The 15,517-nt window shown below is 41.7% G+C and overlaps 1 protein-coding gene across 1 annotated transcript; it reads right to left on the bottom strand.

Annotated features, from left to right (window-relative positions):
* Positions 1-3,681: 3,681 nt before the first annotated feature.
* On the bottom strand, positions 3,682-6,690 carry LOC125220870 (putative late blight resistance protein homolog R1B-16). The gene is made up of 3 exons (XM_048123002.1): positions 6,678-6,690; positions 4,736-6,278; positions 3,682-4,549 (listed from the first exon to the last, which is right to left on the bottom strand). Exons 1-3 carry the CDS (start codon positions 6,688-6,690, stop codon positions 3,682-3,684), a joined length of 2,424 nt encoding a protein of 807 aa, XP_047978959.1.
* Positions 6,691-15,517: the final 8,827 nt, after the last annotated feature.

The following is a 15,517-nucleotide window of genomic DNA, read 5'->3' as shown; positions in this document are numbered from 1 at the left end:
GAAACATGGGAACATGCATGATTTGAAATCAATGATTGAAACTGATTTGTGATACGCCTAATTTAAAGGTGATACTTCGCGCTCTCAGCGTGATAAACGAGGAGAAGAGAATACTTTCGAGCTAAACCGATGAGGTGGGCTTTCTTTTAAAATAAGGACATTGTCCTAAACTGATATTGATGAGAATGAGATATGTGTTATCATGCCTTGATTTGTTTTGTCGTGCCTATCCCTCGTGGCTATGCCACTATTGATTTAATCGAATTCGGATCCTTGTAGAGCCGCAAACTCTACTTGGGTTAGTGTACACCAATGTTAGACCGAGTGCTGGCGTACGGGTCGGCCGGTCTAGTGACCTGGATTGCGGCCGCATTCCTTGTCATGTAGAATGAGGATATGGTAAACGTCGATGTGAAAAATGGTTGCGCGACCGTGATATTTGATAAAGAATATATTTTGGTGCCTCGGGTCTTTCTAAAGTTAAAACCCCGATGGACACTTGAAAATGGCATGATGATAATTAATATTGTGATAAAACTGTTTTCGGCAATGAGTCCACTGAGTATGATTATAAGTACTCAGCCCTGCATGTGTTTTCCCTATGTGCAGGTTGAGCGGTGACGAGCGGGCGGCGGTGTTGAGTAGGAAATAATATCATGATCTGTTGGAACTTTAAGTGTCGTTGTGTCTCCATACATAGCTTCACTTCTCTCTTGATCGCTTCCGCTATATTATGAAAACTTGTGATCTTTTGGTTGGGTTGAATACTTTTATTTCGTGGGAATATTTTGAATATGGAACAGTTGAGAATATTTTGGAAACGTTGATAAGCATTTATTGCGATAGCCTTTTATTGGTTTCCTTTGCTAAGGCATTATTCTTTTCCTATTTAATTGTTCATTGAATGCTTTGGTTAAATCCCTTTTTAGATGGAACCCTAGCCTATGATCTTTGATGCTTTTAAGTCCGCCTAGTTAACGATCGCCGCATTTATTATACCCTAGATGGGCGGGTCGTTACACCGACGTATGGGGGTACCCCATGAGGGGCCGACCGGGTGTGTGCGTTTGCCGACATGCGCCAACGATATGCCCATATTCGACTCTAGAACGATATAATTGAAGAGCTATGGTTGTTTTGGGGTCGTCATTAATATGTTCATGAGTGTAATTTGTTTAAGTTGTTTTTTTTTGTTGTTGTTGCTTTTTTTTAATCTAATGAAATTATTTTTGCACTTTGTCCGTCCGTATGCGATACGAATTTTTAATTCCGTATGTTGTTTAATTCCGTAAATTGTTTAATTTGTTGAATTTGTGAATTTTTTTTATTGTGGGAAGTCCGCGCGGGAAGTCCATGGGATGTCCGCCATTATGCAGTGAGATGTCCTTATGACGTGGCAGTGCTGTGGGAGGTCCTTATGACGTGGCAGGAGATGTTTTTCGGAAGTCCGTCGGGAAGGGCGAGGGACATCCATCCCATTGGAGGATGCTCTAAGGCAGATAGTATTACCACTATTCCACACCACACCTTATTTTCTATATTCATTTATGTTGGATATTTTAGTGTAATTGGATTAACTTGATTGATCGGTTATTGTTATAATGATACATCATTTAAGTATGGAGGTGCGGAGTGCACGCTTATTTGAATTCATTATGATGTTAGGGGCGAAGCCCCTAAACAGATGAACGGGGGTCCGGGGGGTAGCGCCCCCGGGTAGCGGGGTGCAAGGGGCGGCAGCCCCTGGCGGGGTCCAAGGGGCAGAGCCCTTGGCTGGGGTCGAGCTGTTTTAGAAGTTGTTGTTTCAGAAATTCATTCGAAAATGTAATTTCTGAAAATCGAAGGACTAATTTGCAATTTTGAAACCTTTTTGAAAATCAGTTATTTTCAGTTAAATCCCAACGGATGCACTGTTTCGTCAACAGCTGCATCGGTTCATCTTCTTCAAAATCCGATCAAGTCTTCTGGTTCATGATCTCGAATACACATAAGAGGGTTCTGCATTCTTTGAATTTTATCCGATCAAATAACTTTGGTAGAACCACCGAAATTGATTTGATCTGAAAGTGTTTTGCACGACTTTCAGATATCCGTTTTTCTGTTCTCTATATTGAATCTCCCTAACAATTTACAGTTATTTTCAAATTTAGTTCAGATTTTTTGGATCAGATTTCTTTTTCTTCGAAATTCTAATTTTTATTGGAGTTCTAGGAATCCTCCACATACTTTTACGATTTTTCCCCAGCACTTTGTAGCTCCAGGGACAATATTGATCTCTGAAAACCTTATGTTGGAACACACGCTAATTTTGTGGCTGCATAAGCAACCTCATCAAATACCAAAAGTGTGTGCCTTTTTAACTTTCTATAATACCAAAAGTGTGTGCCTTTTCATAATCTCTGCATCAGAAATACCAAAAGAAAAATAGAGGCGTGGCTATTAGCAAAGTGTGTGCCTTTTCATAATCTCTAATTAGCTCACTGATCATATTTCTATAGATGTCAAACCTTGCAACTTTCATGAATTCCATACCTGATATGATGAAGTACAGTGTCAAGTGTGAAACAAGATCAAGAACACTTCGCTACAATTTTTATGTCATCATATTCAGCTTCCCATTCTTTCTCTAGTAGTATAATTTTTGTGCTGAATGCACAGGAGATTAGTTACGATGATCAATCTCAATCATTTCAAGTGTTCACCCTAAATATCTGCAATATCATTTGGAATCCCAAAAACACTCAAGAATATGTAATGGCATAAATGTTGGGTTTTCTTGTATTCATCTAATGAGCGCAACGGAAATTGCATACAAGAATAACAGATCTAGATTCATAATCATATTGCAAGTTGAGCATGTAAAACACAAGGATTAGGAGTAAGGTTTGTTACAGGGAATCCACAGCATCATAAGCCATACCAGCCAAACAATTTGTCTCCGTCTCTCTAGATTTGTATGGTATGGGAATGATAGTATGTTGTTGTGCGTAAGGGATAAAAAAAGGAAATTATTCCAACATCCTATCATTGCTTGACTGGTTCAAACAAGAAAGAATAGAATACAAAGTATAAATAGGACTAACTGATTAGCCGGTTCAAACAATAGAAAGATTAATATTACCTAAGGGGCTATCTTTGGCTAAACTTTTGATAACTAGTTGATGATCACGCTATAATAATTTTGACGTTTCTGTGGTCTCATGATTGATGTTCAACCAACTCCTATTCTTAGAAGCCAATTTGTTTCTACTATACTATGTACAGTAAAACAATGTAAACAAGAATGCCAATCCAAACAGGCACTTAACTATGAGAAATACATCATTTGAAAGTAACATTGGAGCTTATTAACCATTCATAACAACCATAACCAACCACTGCACCTTTATTTCTCTGTCTCTTCCATCAGTAGAATCTCTGATAAACTGCCTCTTCAAAGCTCTGCATTCGAAAAACGAGAAGACAAAATGACAGGAATCAATTGTCATTTAACAAACTGAGAAATGTTCAAAAGAGAGGAATAAGCTTAGCTATTAGCAAAGTGTGTAACTTTCCACAATCTCTTAATTCGCTTACTAATTTTATTTCTACAAAGTATGTTTACTAAAATGATGTCAAACCTTGCAACTTTTTATGAATTTCTTACCAGATATGAAGCACACAAACAAGTTTGAAAGAAGATCAAGAACGCTTCACAACAACTTTTAGGTCTCCAAATCCATAGTTCTCCCAATATTCCTCTTGTATTTTTTGTGCCGAATAACGAAGAGATTGGTTATGATCATCGATCTCAATCAATTCAAGTGCTTTAATATTTCCAATATCATTTGGAATCTCATCCAAGTATGCACAACGATGAAGCATTAGGCACTTGAGCCTCGGAAAGTGGCTACTGCTAGTTCTCCAACACTTCAGATTCGACTCATCGATAAGCAGAAGTATCAACCTACCAAATTCCCATTGATCCCCATAGCAGGCATAGTTCTTGGGTTTCAACACTTTAAGATTAGACAACGAACCAACAATCGTCATATCATTCCAAGAACTCCATCCGCCATTCAATTCTAACTTTATCAGCGATTGAGGGAAACCAAGAATATCAAAATGTCGCACAAATGAACCATGCGCCTCCAATTTCAACTTCTCAAGTCGAAGAAAACGTGCAAGATCGTCAAGATAATAGCCTGCACTAAATTTCTCTTCCGAGTACCATATTCCCAACTTTTTTATGTTTGGGATCATTTTCACCATCCTTTCACTACACACAAAGTTTGTCGGCAAGGAAAGTGTTTGTAAGTTTTCTAGAAAAAGAGTTGCTCCTTCGGGAAGGAGTAAAGGACGAAATGAGAAAGCGATAAGATGTCTCAACTGCCTCAGGTTCCAAATCTCCAATGGCAAACAAACATCAGACCTATAAATAATTAAAGTCTGTAGATTCTGAAGTTTTGCTATAGCTGGAGGGACAATACTATCAGGAATGCTGGAAGCAAGGTACGTGAGATTAATCAATTCAAACACTTGACCAAGTTCCCAATATGAACGATCATCTCTGCGTAAAACATGAAGGACCTTAAGTGAAGCAAAGTTTTCTACAGAGCCTTTGGGTTTGTATCCTCTTTGTGGGATGCATATGATAGAAGTGGTGCACGAGCTATGTATGGAGTCTTTAAGATTGAGATCATGCCAACTAACACTTTTGCGATGATGATTTTAGAGGACTTGTGGAAGAAAATGCCTTCTCAAGATAAGATTTGGGAAGTAGTCCTTAATAGATAGAAGGAACTTCTCTTGCCCGGCCTGTCTCACACAAAAATCCCACACCATACTATGCAGCTTGCAACTTTTGATTTTGCCATCACTTGTCCGGCACGTGATCAAAACTAGAGTTTGCTTGATCAGATCCTCCAAGCACTCCCCTGCCACCATTTCTACGCTTTCAGATTCATTTCGACATTCCATAAAACCCTCAGCTACCCAAAGTTTGATGAGTTCAGAGGCATGGATGTCATAATCTTGAGGGAAGGCTGCCATATACAAGAAGCACTTCCTCAAGTGTGGAGTCAAGTGGTTGTAAGTCAAAGATAATATTGATCCCAACTGCCAATCATTTCTCTCAAATTGCTGCCACGACTTGGGAGTTCTAGGAATCGTGGATAAAAGTCCTGCCACAGTAACAATGGAGAGGGGCAGTCCTCCACATCCTTCTACTATTTTTTTCCCAACACTTTGTAGCTCAAGAGGACAATCTTGATCTCCGAAAACCTTCTGTTGGAACAAATACCAACTTTGATAGTCATCCAAGAAAGGCATCATATAAATATTGTCGTACGATATGGCACTAGCCACATCCATTTTCCTTGTGGTTAATATGATCTGGCGGCTATTATTGTTGTCAGGAAATAGGCACTGTACGCGATCCCAAGCTTCCGCACTCCAAATATCGTCCATTACTATGATACCTCCGCCAGATAAGGTTTTGTAAATATCTTCCTCCTCTGCTTGGATTCCTTTCAACGAATCCCTTCCAACTCGATCCACTTTTCCTTTGATCGAAGCTAGTAATTGTGAGAGAATACTTTCAACACTATAATTTTGTGATACTGTGACCCAAGCTCGAATATCATATCGGTCCTTGACCAGTGGATCATCATAAATTTGTCTAGTAAGTGTGGACTTACCAATGCCTCCCATTCCGACAATAGGGAGGATTTGTAGGTTGGAATATGAATAGTTAATTACTCGCTCCATCATCTGTGCCATATCGTAATCAAAACGAACTAAATCATCTTTGCTCGGATCTTTAGCAAAGTCAGCCACAAAATATTTGGTTGTAGATGCAGGTCTTGATGATGATGTAGCAGCAGTAGAGTCACTTAGATCGTCAGCAAAGCCAATCGCAGCATCTTTGGTCGTGATTGATGGTGGATCACTGGGATCTTCATCTGCTAATTCTCTGCCAGTTGACATTATTTTCTCGGCTAATCTCCTCAATCGGTTTGAATTAATGACAATCAGGTCCGTTGCAACCACTGGATCTACAACTTCACTCTCGAGTGCAGATCTTGATGATGAACTGACAGCAGGAAAATCACTCTGTTGCCGTATGTTGTCAACCACATATCCAACAGTTGAGTCGAGCTCCTCAGCCAACTCCCCCAATTGATCTAAAAGTCTGACACTTGGGTCTATGGATCCCAAATCTGATAGATATTGTGGAGAGAAAAGATATTGAATAATCTCTTCAGCTGTATTTGCTTCCTCCCTTATGGTTTCTTTATCTGGAAAATGTTTGAGATTCAATTGCAAGCCAACAGCTTTGTCGTGGATGGATATAATACGTTGTTTCACACGACGAGTGATGAGATGATCGTCACGTTGAAGGATTAGGAGTAAGGATTGTTACAGGGAATCCACAGCTTCATAAGCCATATCAGGTGTACACCAACAATTTATTTCTCAAGCAAAATGCTCAGCGGTGTGAATCAGAATTACCAATGCTTCATACAAAGAGGAGCTTCATATATTTTGTTCTTTCTTTTTCTTTAATTATTTATTCTTTTCTTTCTTTTAATTTGTTTCCTCCGTATCATCACCGAAATTGTCACTTCTTCTACACACCCTAATTTTTTATATAAACAAAAGAAAGAATGATTGAAGTAATCGAAAATGAAAGTTACATGATGCAGCCATGCAGGGTATTATCTGGTGAGTGGTGATCAAAATAAAAGAACGAAATTAGTGACGGATGGAGCAGGAGTGCTGAGGAAAAATTCTGGTTCTGGAAAACTGCTCTGCCCCGAAGCTGAAAAACTCAAAAGAAAAAAGAGTTAGGGGAAGCATGAACACAGTCCACAGATATTTGGTTGAACAAAAATCCCAAACATAGCAAAAAACCAAGAAACAGAACTGATTAGCCGTTTCAAACAATGGGAAAGTTTATATGATACAGTACAATCCATGACCGAGACACCGCAACGGTCTTAAAGATGGTAACCGAGAGAAGCGGAGTTGGTATTGCGAAGCATTGTAGAGGTTGTTGATTACCCAATTGAAAACGCAGTTGTCTCGTTGCTCCCATCTCGTGTAGCCGGGATCATCAATTGCAGGAGGTTTTGAAACTCCATTAATGTGAGATGTCAATCCCTTTCCCTTAATTGCGCGTTTCATGAGGTTAACCCATAGGGGGTAATTTTCCCCATTGAGTTTTGTGGAGACAGAGACGTCTCCAAACGATTCTGGCTGGTCTAGATTTGGTGATTTATGGGTCGATCATGATTCTGATTTATCAGGAATTCTGAGGCTGTGTTTGAGAAATTCTGCAAATTGTGCAGCAAATTCTGTTGGGAAATTCATGGGGTTTGGCTGAGATTTTGGGGTGTTGTTGGTAGTTTCTGTATCGGAATTTTTGGAGTCGGACATGGCTTGGTTTGTGTTTGTGCAGATTTGCAGGTTGTGAGAATTGGTAGAGATTTAACAAGAGTAATGAGGAACTCGAATTTGAGTCCTCATATGGTGGTTTGCCTGCTCTGATACCATCTTAAAGATGGTAATAGAGAGAAGCGGAGTTGGTATTGCGAAGCATTGTAGACAAACGTACGGGAGAATTGATTTTGTATTTTTGTGTATCATATTTCATGTACATTACATCTCATTATATAGGACAAGAATACTTTGTAAAATAAGGAAGAAGATATTCCTATTTAATTCTATATCAATCCTTATCTGTTACGAATGCAGCTACACCAACATCACAGAGAACTTCAACATCCGAAACAGGGGAGGAGCCAAGCACAGCCCCCCCACTCTCAGAGGATCAGCCGGCGGATACAGAGCCGGAGAACGTGATTAGGGAGAAGCCGACGAGGAAGCTGAGGCCAAGGAAGGATCTAAAGGCTCCGCATCGCTACCAAGACTTCGTCGCCAAGTAGGCGCCGAAGCTGTTCGAGGAAATGCCGCAGCTAGTTTAGTTTTTAGTTAAGGATAATATTTATTTTCGTGGTTTTATTGTTTTTATTTAATTATGAACGATGAATTGAGTCGAGCGTTTTATAAGCTCCGTGGGGTTTCTTTGTTGGTTCTTTCCCGATGTATAGGATTAAGTCGAACCAACCCTAGGGTCCTAGATAATATAAATAGGACATCTCATTAATTTGATTAACAATTAATGAAGAATTATTTTTCCCCATTATCTGCGTGAACACATTCAACCCTAAATCACTGCCGACGGAGATCTCCTCCGCACCAGTTTCCAACGTTTCCAACGTTGGCCGCCGACCTTCACCTCGAAGGCGCCGGATTCTTGTGTTTAGTATCTATCGGACAACAATTCATTCGTTAGGAGCAGGTGGTTCTTAACATCTGGTGCTTTTTCATCTCGAACTCAATGGAAGTAGTTGATAACACAATTAATTCGCGGGTTGCACTGACTGGAGGCAATGCACAGGAGCTTGGGATCGGTTCATCTCGCCGGCAACAGCAAGGGGGCCAGCGCGATCTGCACGGTGCTCCTCGCCCCCCACCACGCGGGGACCCTCCGCTCACGATCCGGCAACATAACTTTGATCAACAAGGGGACCCCCTCACGCGCGGTTTAGATCAAATTATGGCCAGATTCGATCAATTGGAAGGCCGTATTGATGGATTGGAGAATCCGATCCCACCGGATTCTGACCCCCCTGATGACGAGTTTGATTCGGACGATAGGGAGCACGCAGACCACCGCGATGTGTCCCATTGCCGCCAAGGGGCAGGAGATATGATGTCCACAACACGCGACACGGCGGACGAAGCCAGCGTGGGGTTGTCACTTCCCATCATGGTCGGCATCAGATGAGGGATTTTGCACGCGGCTATGCCTCAGATAATAGGTTGGCCCTCACGTACCCGCGGCAACGTTCGAGTTGGGATCCTCCGGAGACCCGACAACGCGCTCGGCGGGGTGACCGTCGTGCCACACATTGGGACCCACCGCATAGGCGGGATTACCACCAGAACCGTCAACGAGACATACAAAGTGGAGTTAAAATTCACGCACCACACTTTGACGGTTCGGATGCCACAAATTGGATTCCCCGTGTGGAGTACTACTTTGATCATATGTTAATCCCTGAGGAAGACCGTCTTCACTATACGGTAATGCTTTTTGACCCTCCTGCAACGGAATGGATTTTTAATTATCGAGATAATAATCAATTTGTCACTTGGTCGGAGTTTTTGGAGGATGTTCGCCACAGGTTTGATCCGCAGAGTTTTCGCAACTTTATTGGACCTCTAGCAAAGCAGGTACAGACCGGGTCGGTGACGAATTACCATGATACGTTTGAAAAGTATTTAAACAGGGTGCAAGGTCTGTCTGATGAAGCGTTGATTCCGATTTTTGTCGAGGGCCTCTTACCTGACCTTCAAGAGAAAGTGGAGCTCCGACAACCGCAGTCGCTAGCAGAGGCGATGGCGCTAGCCCTTCGATTAGGCGTGTCGCAGGAACGCCGCTCGCAGCAGGCGGGATCGTTCCAAAAACGAAATTGGTCAGGCCGGGATTCGCGTCTGAGTACCACGCCCACACCGAGCCAAACTGCAAAAGCACAACTGGATCATTCGGGAGGGGGCCCGACAGTTCGTAACTCGGAGCGGCCAAAGGTAGTCCCTATTCTTGTATCGAATGCCGAAAAGTCTGAGCGTTCACGTAAGGGGCTATGTTGGCATTGCCCGGAGAAGTATGTACCGGGCCATGTGTGTGCCGTTAAACTCCTCTGCTACGTCGGTGATGATGAGGAGGAGGACAGCGAAGGACAGGACGAAGACCACCAACTCGTGGATCAGGTGATAACAGCAGATTTATCTCATTTACATTCCTTGAACGGGAACAGCCGTTCGAAGCCTTTCCAGGTGGTAGGCAAGATTGGCGCTACAGAGGTACTGGTTCTAATTGATACAGGCAGTACACATGACTTTCTTCACCCACCCATAGCTGAACGTCTCCAGCTAGCTTTGACCCCCATTCGGCCGTTCAGAATTTATGTGGGAAATGGTGGATCGTTGGTTTGTTCCCACGTCTCTCGGCAAACCAAACTATCTATGCAAGGAGTGCAGTTTGAGATCGATCTACATATATTGGATATCCACGGACCAGACGTGATTCTTGGCATGGCATGGCTGGAGTCTTTAGGCAAAATCTCAGCGGATTTCGTCGGTAAGACTTTGGAATTTCAAAAGGATAATAAGCGCATTTTTCTACAGGGAAATCTGCCAACCCCTAGACAAATTTTCGTTCCACTCGTTGGCTTTGCTGGCATCTTTTTCTCCAGCTCACGAGTTTTATGAATTGGTTCCCTTGGATTCCGCTGAGCAGACGGCGACGTTGCTGACTGCCGAACCTGAATTTCCAGCTGACCTTCCGGAGGATTTTCGTCGGGTTCTAGAGGAGAATAGACGAGTATTCGATCTGCCGGAGGGAATGCCACCAGGTCGGCCCTTCGATCACCGAATCCATTTATTGCCGCACTCCAAGCCAGTCAATGTGCGACCATATCGCTACCCATATTTTCAAAAAAATGAGATCGAGCGACAAGTTAGGGAAATGTTGGATCAGGGGATCATCCAGAGGAGCCAGAGTCCGTTCTCTTCACCCGTTTTATTGAATCGGAAAAAAGATGGCACATTTCGCTTTTGCATTGACTATAGAGCCTTAAATTTGGCTACGGTGCCCGATCATTTCCCCATCCCAACAGCAGATGAATTGTTTGATGAGTTGGGAAAGGCAAAATTCTTCACCAAGTTGGACTTGCGCTCGGGCTACCACCAAATCAGAATGCATGAGGCAGATATTTTCAAAACGGCTTTCCGAACGCATGACGACCATTTCGAGTTCTTAGTAATGCCGTTTGGCCTGACCAATGCTCCATCGACCTTTCAGGCAGCAATGAACTGCATTTTCCAACCACTGCTTCGAAAGTGTGTGATTGTATTCTTCGACGATATCTTGATATACAATCCAACATTGGAGTCACATTGTTTACACTTGGCCGAGGTACTATCGCTCCTACTCACCCACAAATTTTTTGTCAAATTATCTAAATGTTCCTTTTGTAGCACCACTGTTGAATATTTGGGGCATTTGATTTCAGATGGGCATTTAAAGGCAGCTCCAACAAAGTTAGAAGCAATGACGGCTTGGTCTTTACCTCGCACGGTGAAACAATTGAGGGGATTCCTTGGATTAACAGGGTATTATAGACGTTTTGTAGCCAATTATGCTGCCATCGCCGCACCATTGACGAACTTGTTAAAAAAGGATGCCTTCGGGTGGACCGAGGAGGCGGGGGCAGCGTTCGAAGCTCTTAAGGCGGCTATGACATCCGCCCCGGTGCTTCGCCTACCAGATTTCACCAAGACATTTTATATTGAAACAGACGCCTCTGACGGGGGCATTGGGGCGGTTCTGATTCAGGACAATCACCCCATTGAGTTTTTCAGTCGCAAGCTGGGCCCGCGACGCCAAGTAGCATCTACGTATCACAAGGAATTGTTTGCTATTGTTGAGGCAGTGCAAAAATGGCGACAATATCTTTTGGGAAGAGAATTCGTCATCCGCAGCGACCAGAAAAGCTTAAAAGAGTTGCTTTTGCAGGTGGTGCAGACCCCCGATCAGCAACTCTATGTGCGGAAGTTGATGGGCTATAAATTCCGCATCGAATATAAAAAAGGGGTGACTAATCGGGCGGCTGATGCATTGTCCCGCTGCGAGGGCAAGGAGCCGATGACAGCGGCAGACTCGTTGTCTAAGTCTGCCCAGGTTGGGGACAAGTCGGACGCCGATGGGGCTTTATTAGCAGCTGCAACCCATCCCATTCCCAAGCTACTCGACGTTTTGCGACACGAAACAGCAACTCGCCCAGAATTGCTGGAGCTCACGGAAAAAATTAGTTTAGGTGCGGCTCCTGCCCACTTGTCATTGGTAGATGGGCTTATCTACTACAATCGCCGGATTCTCATAAGCTCTTCGTCGACCATGAAGCGGTTGTTATTGGAAGAACATCACAGCACTCCTTTGGCGGGCCACCCGGGCCATGAAAGGACTTTTCGTCTATTGGCAGCGGGCTTCTTTTGGCCCAAAATGAGGAAGGATGTAAGGGACTTTGTTGATGCGTGCGTCGTCTGCCAATCGACTAAATACTCCACCCATAAACCAGTGGGTTTGCTGCAACCCTTGCCGGTTCCTTCGCAGGTGTGGGAGGACGTTTCTATGGATTTTATCACGGGATTACCGCAGTCTAGAGGATACACTACTATAATGGTTGTGGTGGACAGATTGTCAAAGTACGCTCATTTCGCGCTGCTTCCAACGCGTTTCGACGCCTTGCGAGTGGCCCATTTATTTGTCAACACGGTTGTGCGCCATCATGGGTTTCCAAAGACCTTGGTGTTAGACCGAGACTCCGTCTTCTTGAATGCCACCTGGGAGGAGATATTGCGCCTTAGCGGGACCAAGTTAAACTTTTCCACGGCCTATCATCCCCAATCCGATGGCCAAACGGAGATCCGAAATCGAGGGCTTGAGCAATATCTGCGCGCCTTTACAGCCGATCGACCATCCACGTGGTCAAATTTTTTACCATGGGCTGAGCTATCACTTAATTGCTTTTACCATGCTGGGCTAGGAACATCACCATTTAAAGCCTTATATGGCCGGGAGCCACCGTTGCTGGTGGCCGCTGTGCCCTCGGCGAAAACCCCACCAAATGTAGCGGATTTAATCAAGGAGCGTGGAGAATTGCTGGTCGAACTTCGAAAAAATTTGGCGAAGGCTCAGCAGCGCATCAGCAAACAAGCACCGGACACACATTGAGTTTGAAGTCGGGGGATTTTGTGTGGCTTAAATTGCAGCCTTACCGCCAACACTCGGCAAAACCCGTTTCAGCTAAATTGGCAAAGCGTTTTTATGGTCCCTTCGAAATTCTGCGGCGTATTGGGCCGGTTGCTTATAAGCTACGTTTGCCGAAGGGGAGTCGAATTCACAATGTATTCCACGTGAGCTTGTTGCGGGCATTCGTGAAGGGAGATGAGGTGGAGCCGTTACCATCCAAGTTCAAGGGGAATCGTCCTATTGTTCACCCAGTCGCCATATTGAATTCTCAGGTGATGTGGCATGACGGGGCTGCTGTGGAACACGTATTGGTTAGGTGGTCTGATGGGTCCGAATCTCCCTCATGGGAGCCGTTGGAGGTGATGCGGCGCCGTTTCCCTACTCTCCCCCTTGAGGACAAGGCGGTGGCTAAGGAGGGGGGAGTTGTTACGAATGCAGCTACACCAACATCACAGAGAACTTCAACATCCGAAACAGGGGAGGAGCCAAGCACAGCCCCCCCACTCTCAGAGGATCAGCCGGCGGATACCGAGCCGGAGAACGTGATTAGAGAGAAGCCGACGAGGAAGCTGAGGCCTAGGAAGGATCTAAAGGCTCCGGATTGCTACCAAGACTTCGTCGCCAAGTAGGCACCGAAGCTGTTCGAGGAAATGCCGCAGCTAGTTTAGTTTTTAGTTAAGGATAATATTTATTTTCGTGGTTTTATTGTTTTTATTTAATTATGAACGATGAATTGAGTCGAGCGTTTTATAAGCTCCGTCGGGTTTTCTTTGTTGGTTCTTTCCCGATTTATAGGATTAAGTCGAACCAACCCTAGGGTCCTAGATAATATAAATAGAGCATCTCATTAATTTGATTAACAATTAATGAAGAATTATTTTGCCCCATTATCTGCGTGAACACATTCAACCCTAAATCACTGCCGACGGAGATCTCCTCCGCGCCAGTTTCCAACGTTGGCCGCCGACCTTCACCTCGAAGGCGCCGGATTCTTGTGTTTCGTATCTATCGGACAACAATTCATTCGTTAGGAGCAGGTGGTTCCTAACATTATCCCTTCCATATATTCACCGATCCTCCTTCCTTGATTATAGCTCCCCTAATTTCAGTGATTGATTTGATTCCTTGGTGAATACTCAACAAACGGAAACCTGAACAGAAGCCTGGGACCGCACCCAAAGCTTTGGGACCATGGAGAAGCATCCTTTTAATTATCTGCATTAATTAATTTTAATATTAGTTTGTATATCTTTCCGGAAGAGATCACCTCATACATTGCATAATACATTTTATAATACACTACTAAATATTTGACAAGCGTATCCCATTTTATCGTAAAAAAATTATTTCTAAAAATTATTTTCTCAACTTTCTCACTACTATATCTAATCAAAATAGTTTTGTTATTTCATTCACTTTTGCTTATTATATTTAATCAAGAAGTTACGTAATTGGTGTTAAAAATATTTAATAAGTCAAATTTTATTTACTTCAAAATATTTATATAAAAAGATTAAATTTTCATGGATTCCAAAAATTTTAAAAATTTTCTTTTTATTTCTTTCTAATTTATTTGAGATTATTTAATTATTAATATCCATAAAAGATGCCGATCTTATAAAAAATATAATTAACTAGAATTTGACCAAATTTCATGTTTTATATAGCTATTATTAAAATAATATACTCTAATAAATAATTTCAAAATTTTAATTAATTAAATTTTTTTTTACATAATTAGTTGATTATATTATAATGAGACCGAATTTTTAAAAAAGTATAGTCAACTTTATGTCTACTTTTTTTAACTTATTAAAATTTTGCAATTATTTTTATTGAATATATATAATAAAATTTTATATTATTTTTTATTTTATTTTATATTGAGATAGTAGCTATACAAAACATAAAATTTGGTCAAGCTTTAGTTATTACAATTTTATATAAGAGTGACGTTCTTTTAGTGATATTAAAAAGTATACATCATAATATAATAAAAAGAAATAAAAAGGGAAATTTTTGTTATTTATATATTTTAAAAATAAAATTTGACCGTGATATTTTTTTAACAAGAATTTAATAAAACTATTTTGATTAGATATAGTAGTGAGAAAGCTAATGAAATAGTGTCTAGAAATAACTTTTTTACCATAAAATAGGATACACTTGTCAAATATTTAGTAGTGTATTATATAATGTATTATAAAATGCATAAGGTGATCCCTTCCGCTATCTTTCACCATCACTTATTTGCCATCACTTCACTTTATCAGCTTACATGGCATATTCCACATATCTCAATAGTGTCAAACGAGGCATTATGAAACGTCTCCTAAATTTAGCATAGATAATCATTGTTCCTTTCCACTCATATAGTATTACTTATTTTCATTTGAAAGCTCAGTTCAGTTGTTTATACAAACTTGATCAAGTACATTAACAAGGATAGAGTACAATCCAGAGCAGCCTATCCTTCCTTATGTAGAGTATTGTAAACAAGAATGGTAATCCAAACAAACATTTTAACTTTGAGAAATACTACACATGATAACACAATAATAATATCATTCACAGTTATTTAAAACAACCTTGCAAACAAGTAGAATTGTATCAACCATTCATACTTAAACAAACATCACCAACCATTGCACCTTT

This window comes from Salvia hispanica, chromosome 4 (assembly GCF_023119035.1).
Source record: "Salvia hispanica cultivar TCC Black 2014 chromosome 4, UniMelb_Shisp_WGS_1.0, whole genome shotgun sequence".
In the NCBI taxonomy this organism is placed as follows: domain Eukaryota; kingdom Viridiplantae; phylum Streptophyta; class Magnoliopsida; order Lamiales; family Lamiaceae; genus Salvia; species Salvia hispanica.
Note: the sequence above shows the minus strand (reverse complement) of the source record. Positions and strands in the feature narration are given on the sequence as shown.

What these genes read in the sequence shown, in the direction of transcription:
- LOC125220870 (XM_048123002.1), bottom strand. An exon ending in CCAAATCTTATCTTGAGAAG is followed by an intron (nt 4,550 to 4,735) that starts GCATTTTCTTCC and finishes TGTTTTACGCAG; the next exon opens with AGATGATCGTTCATATTGGG.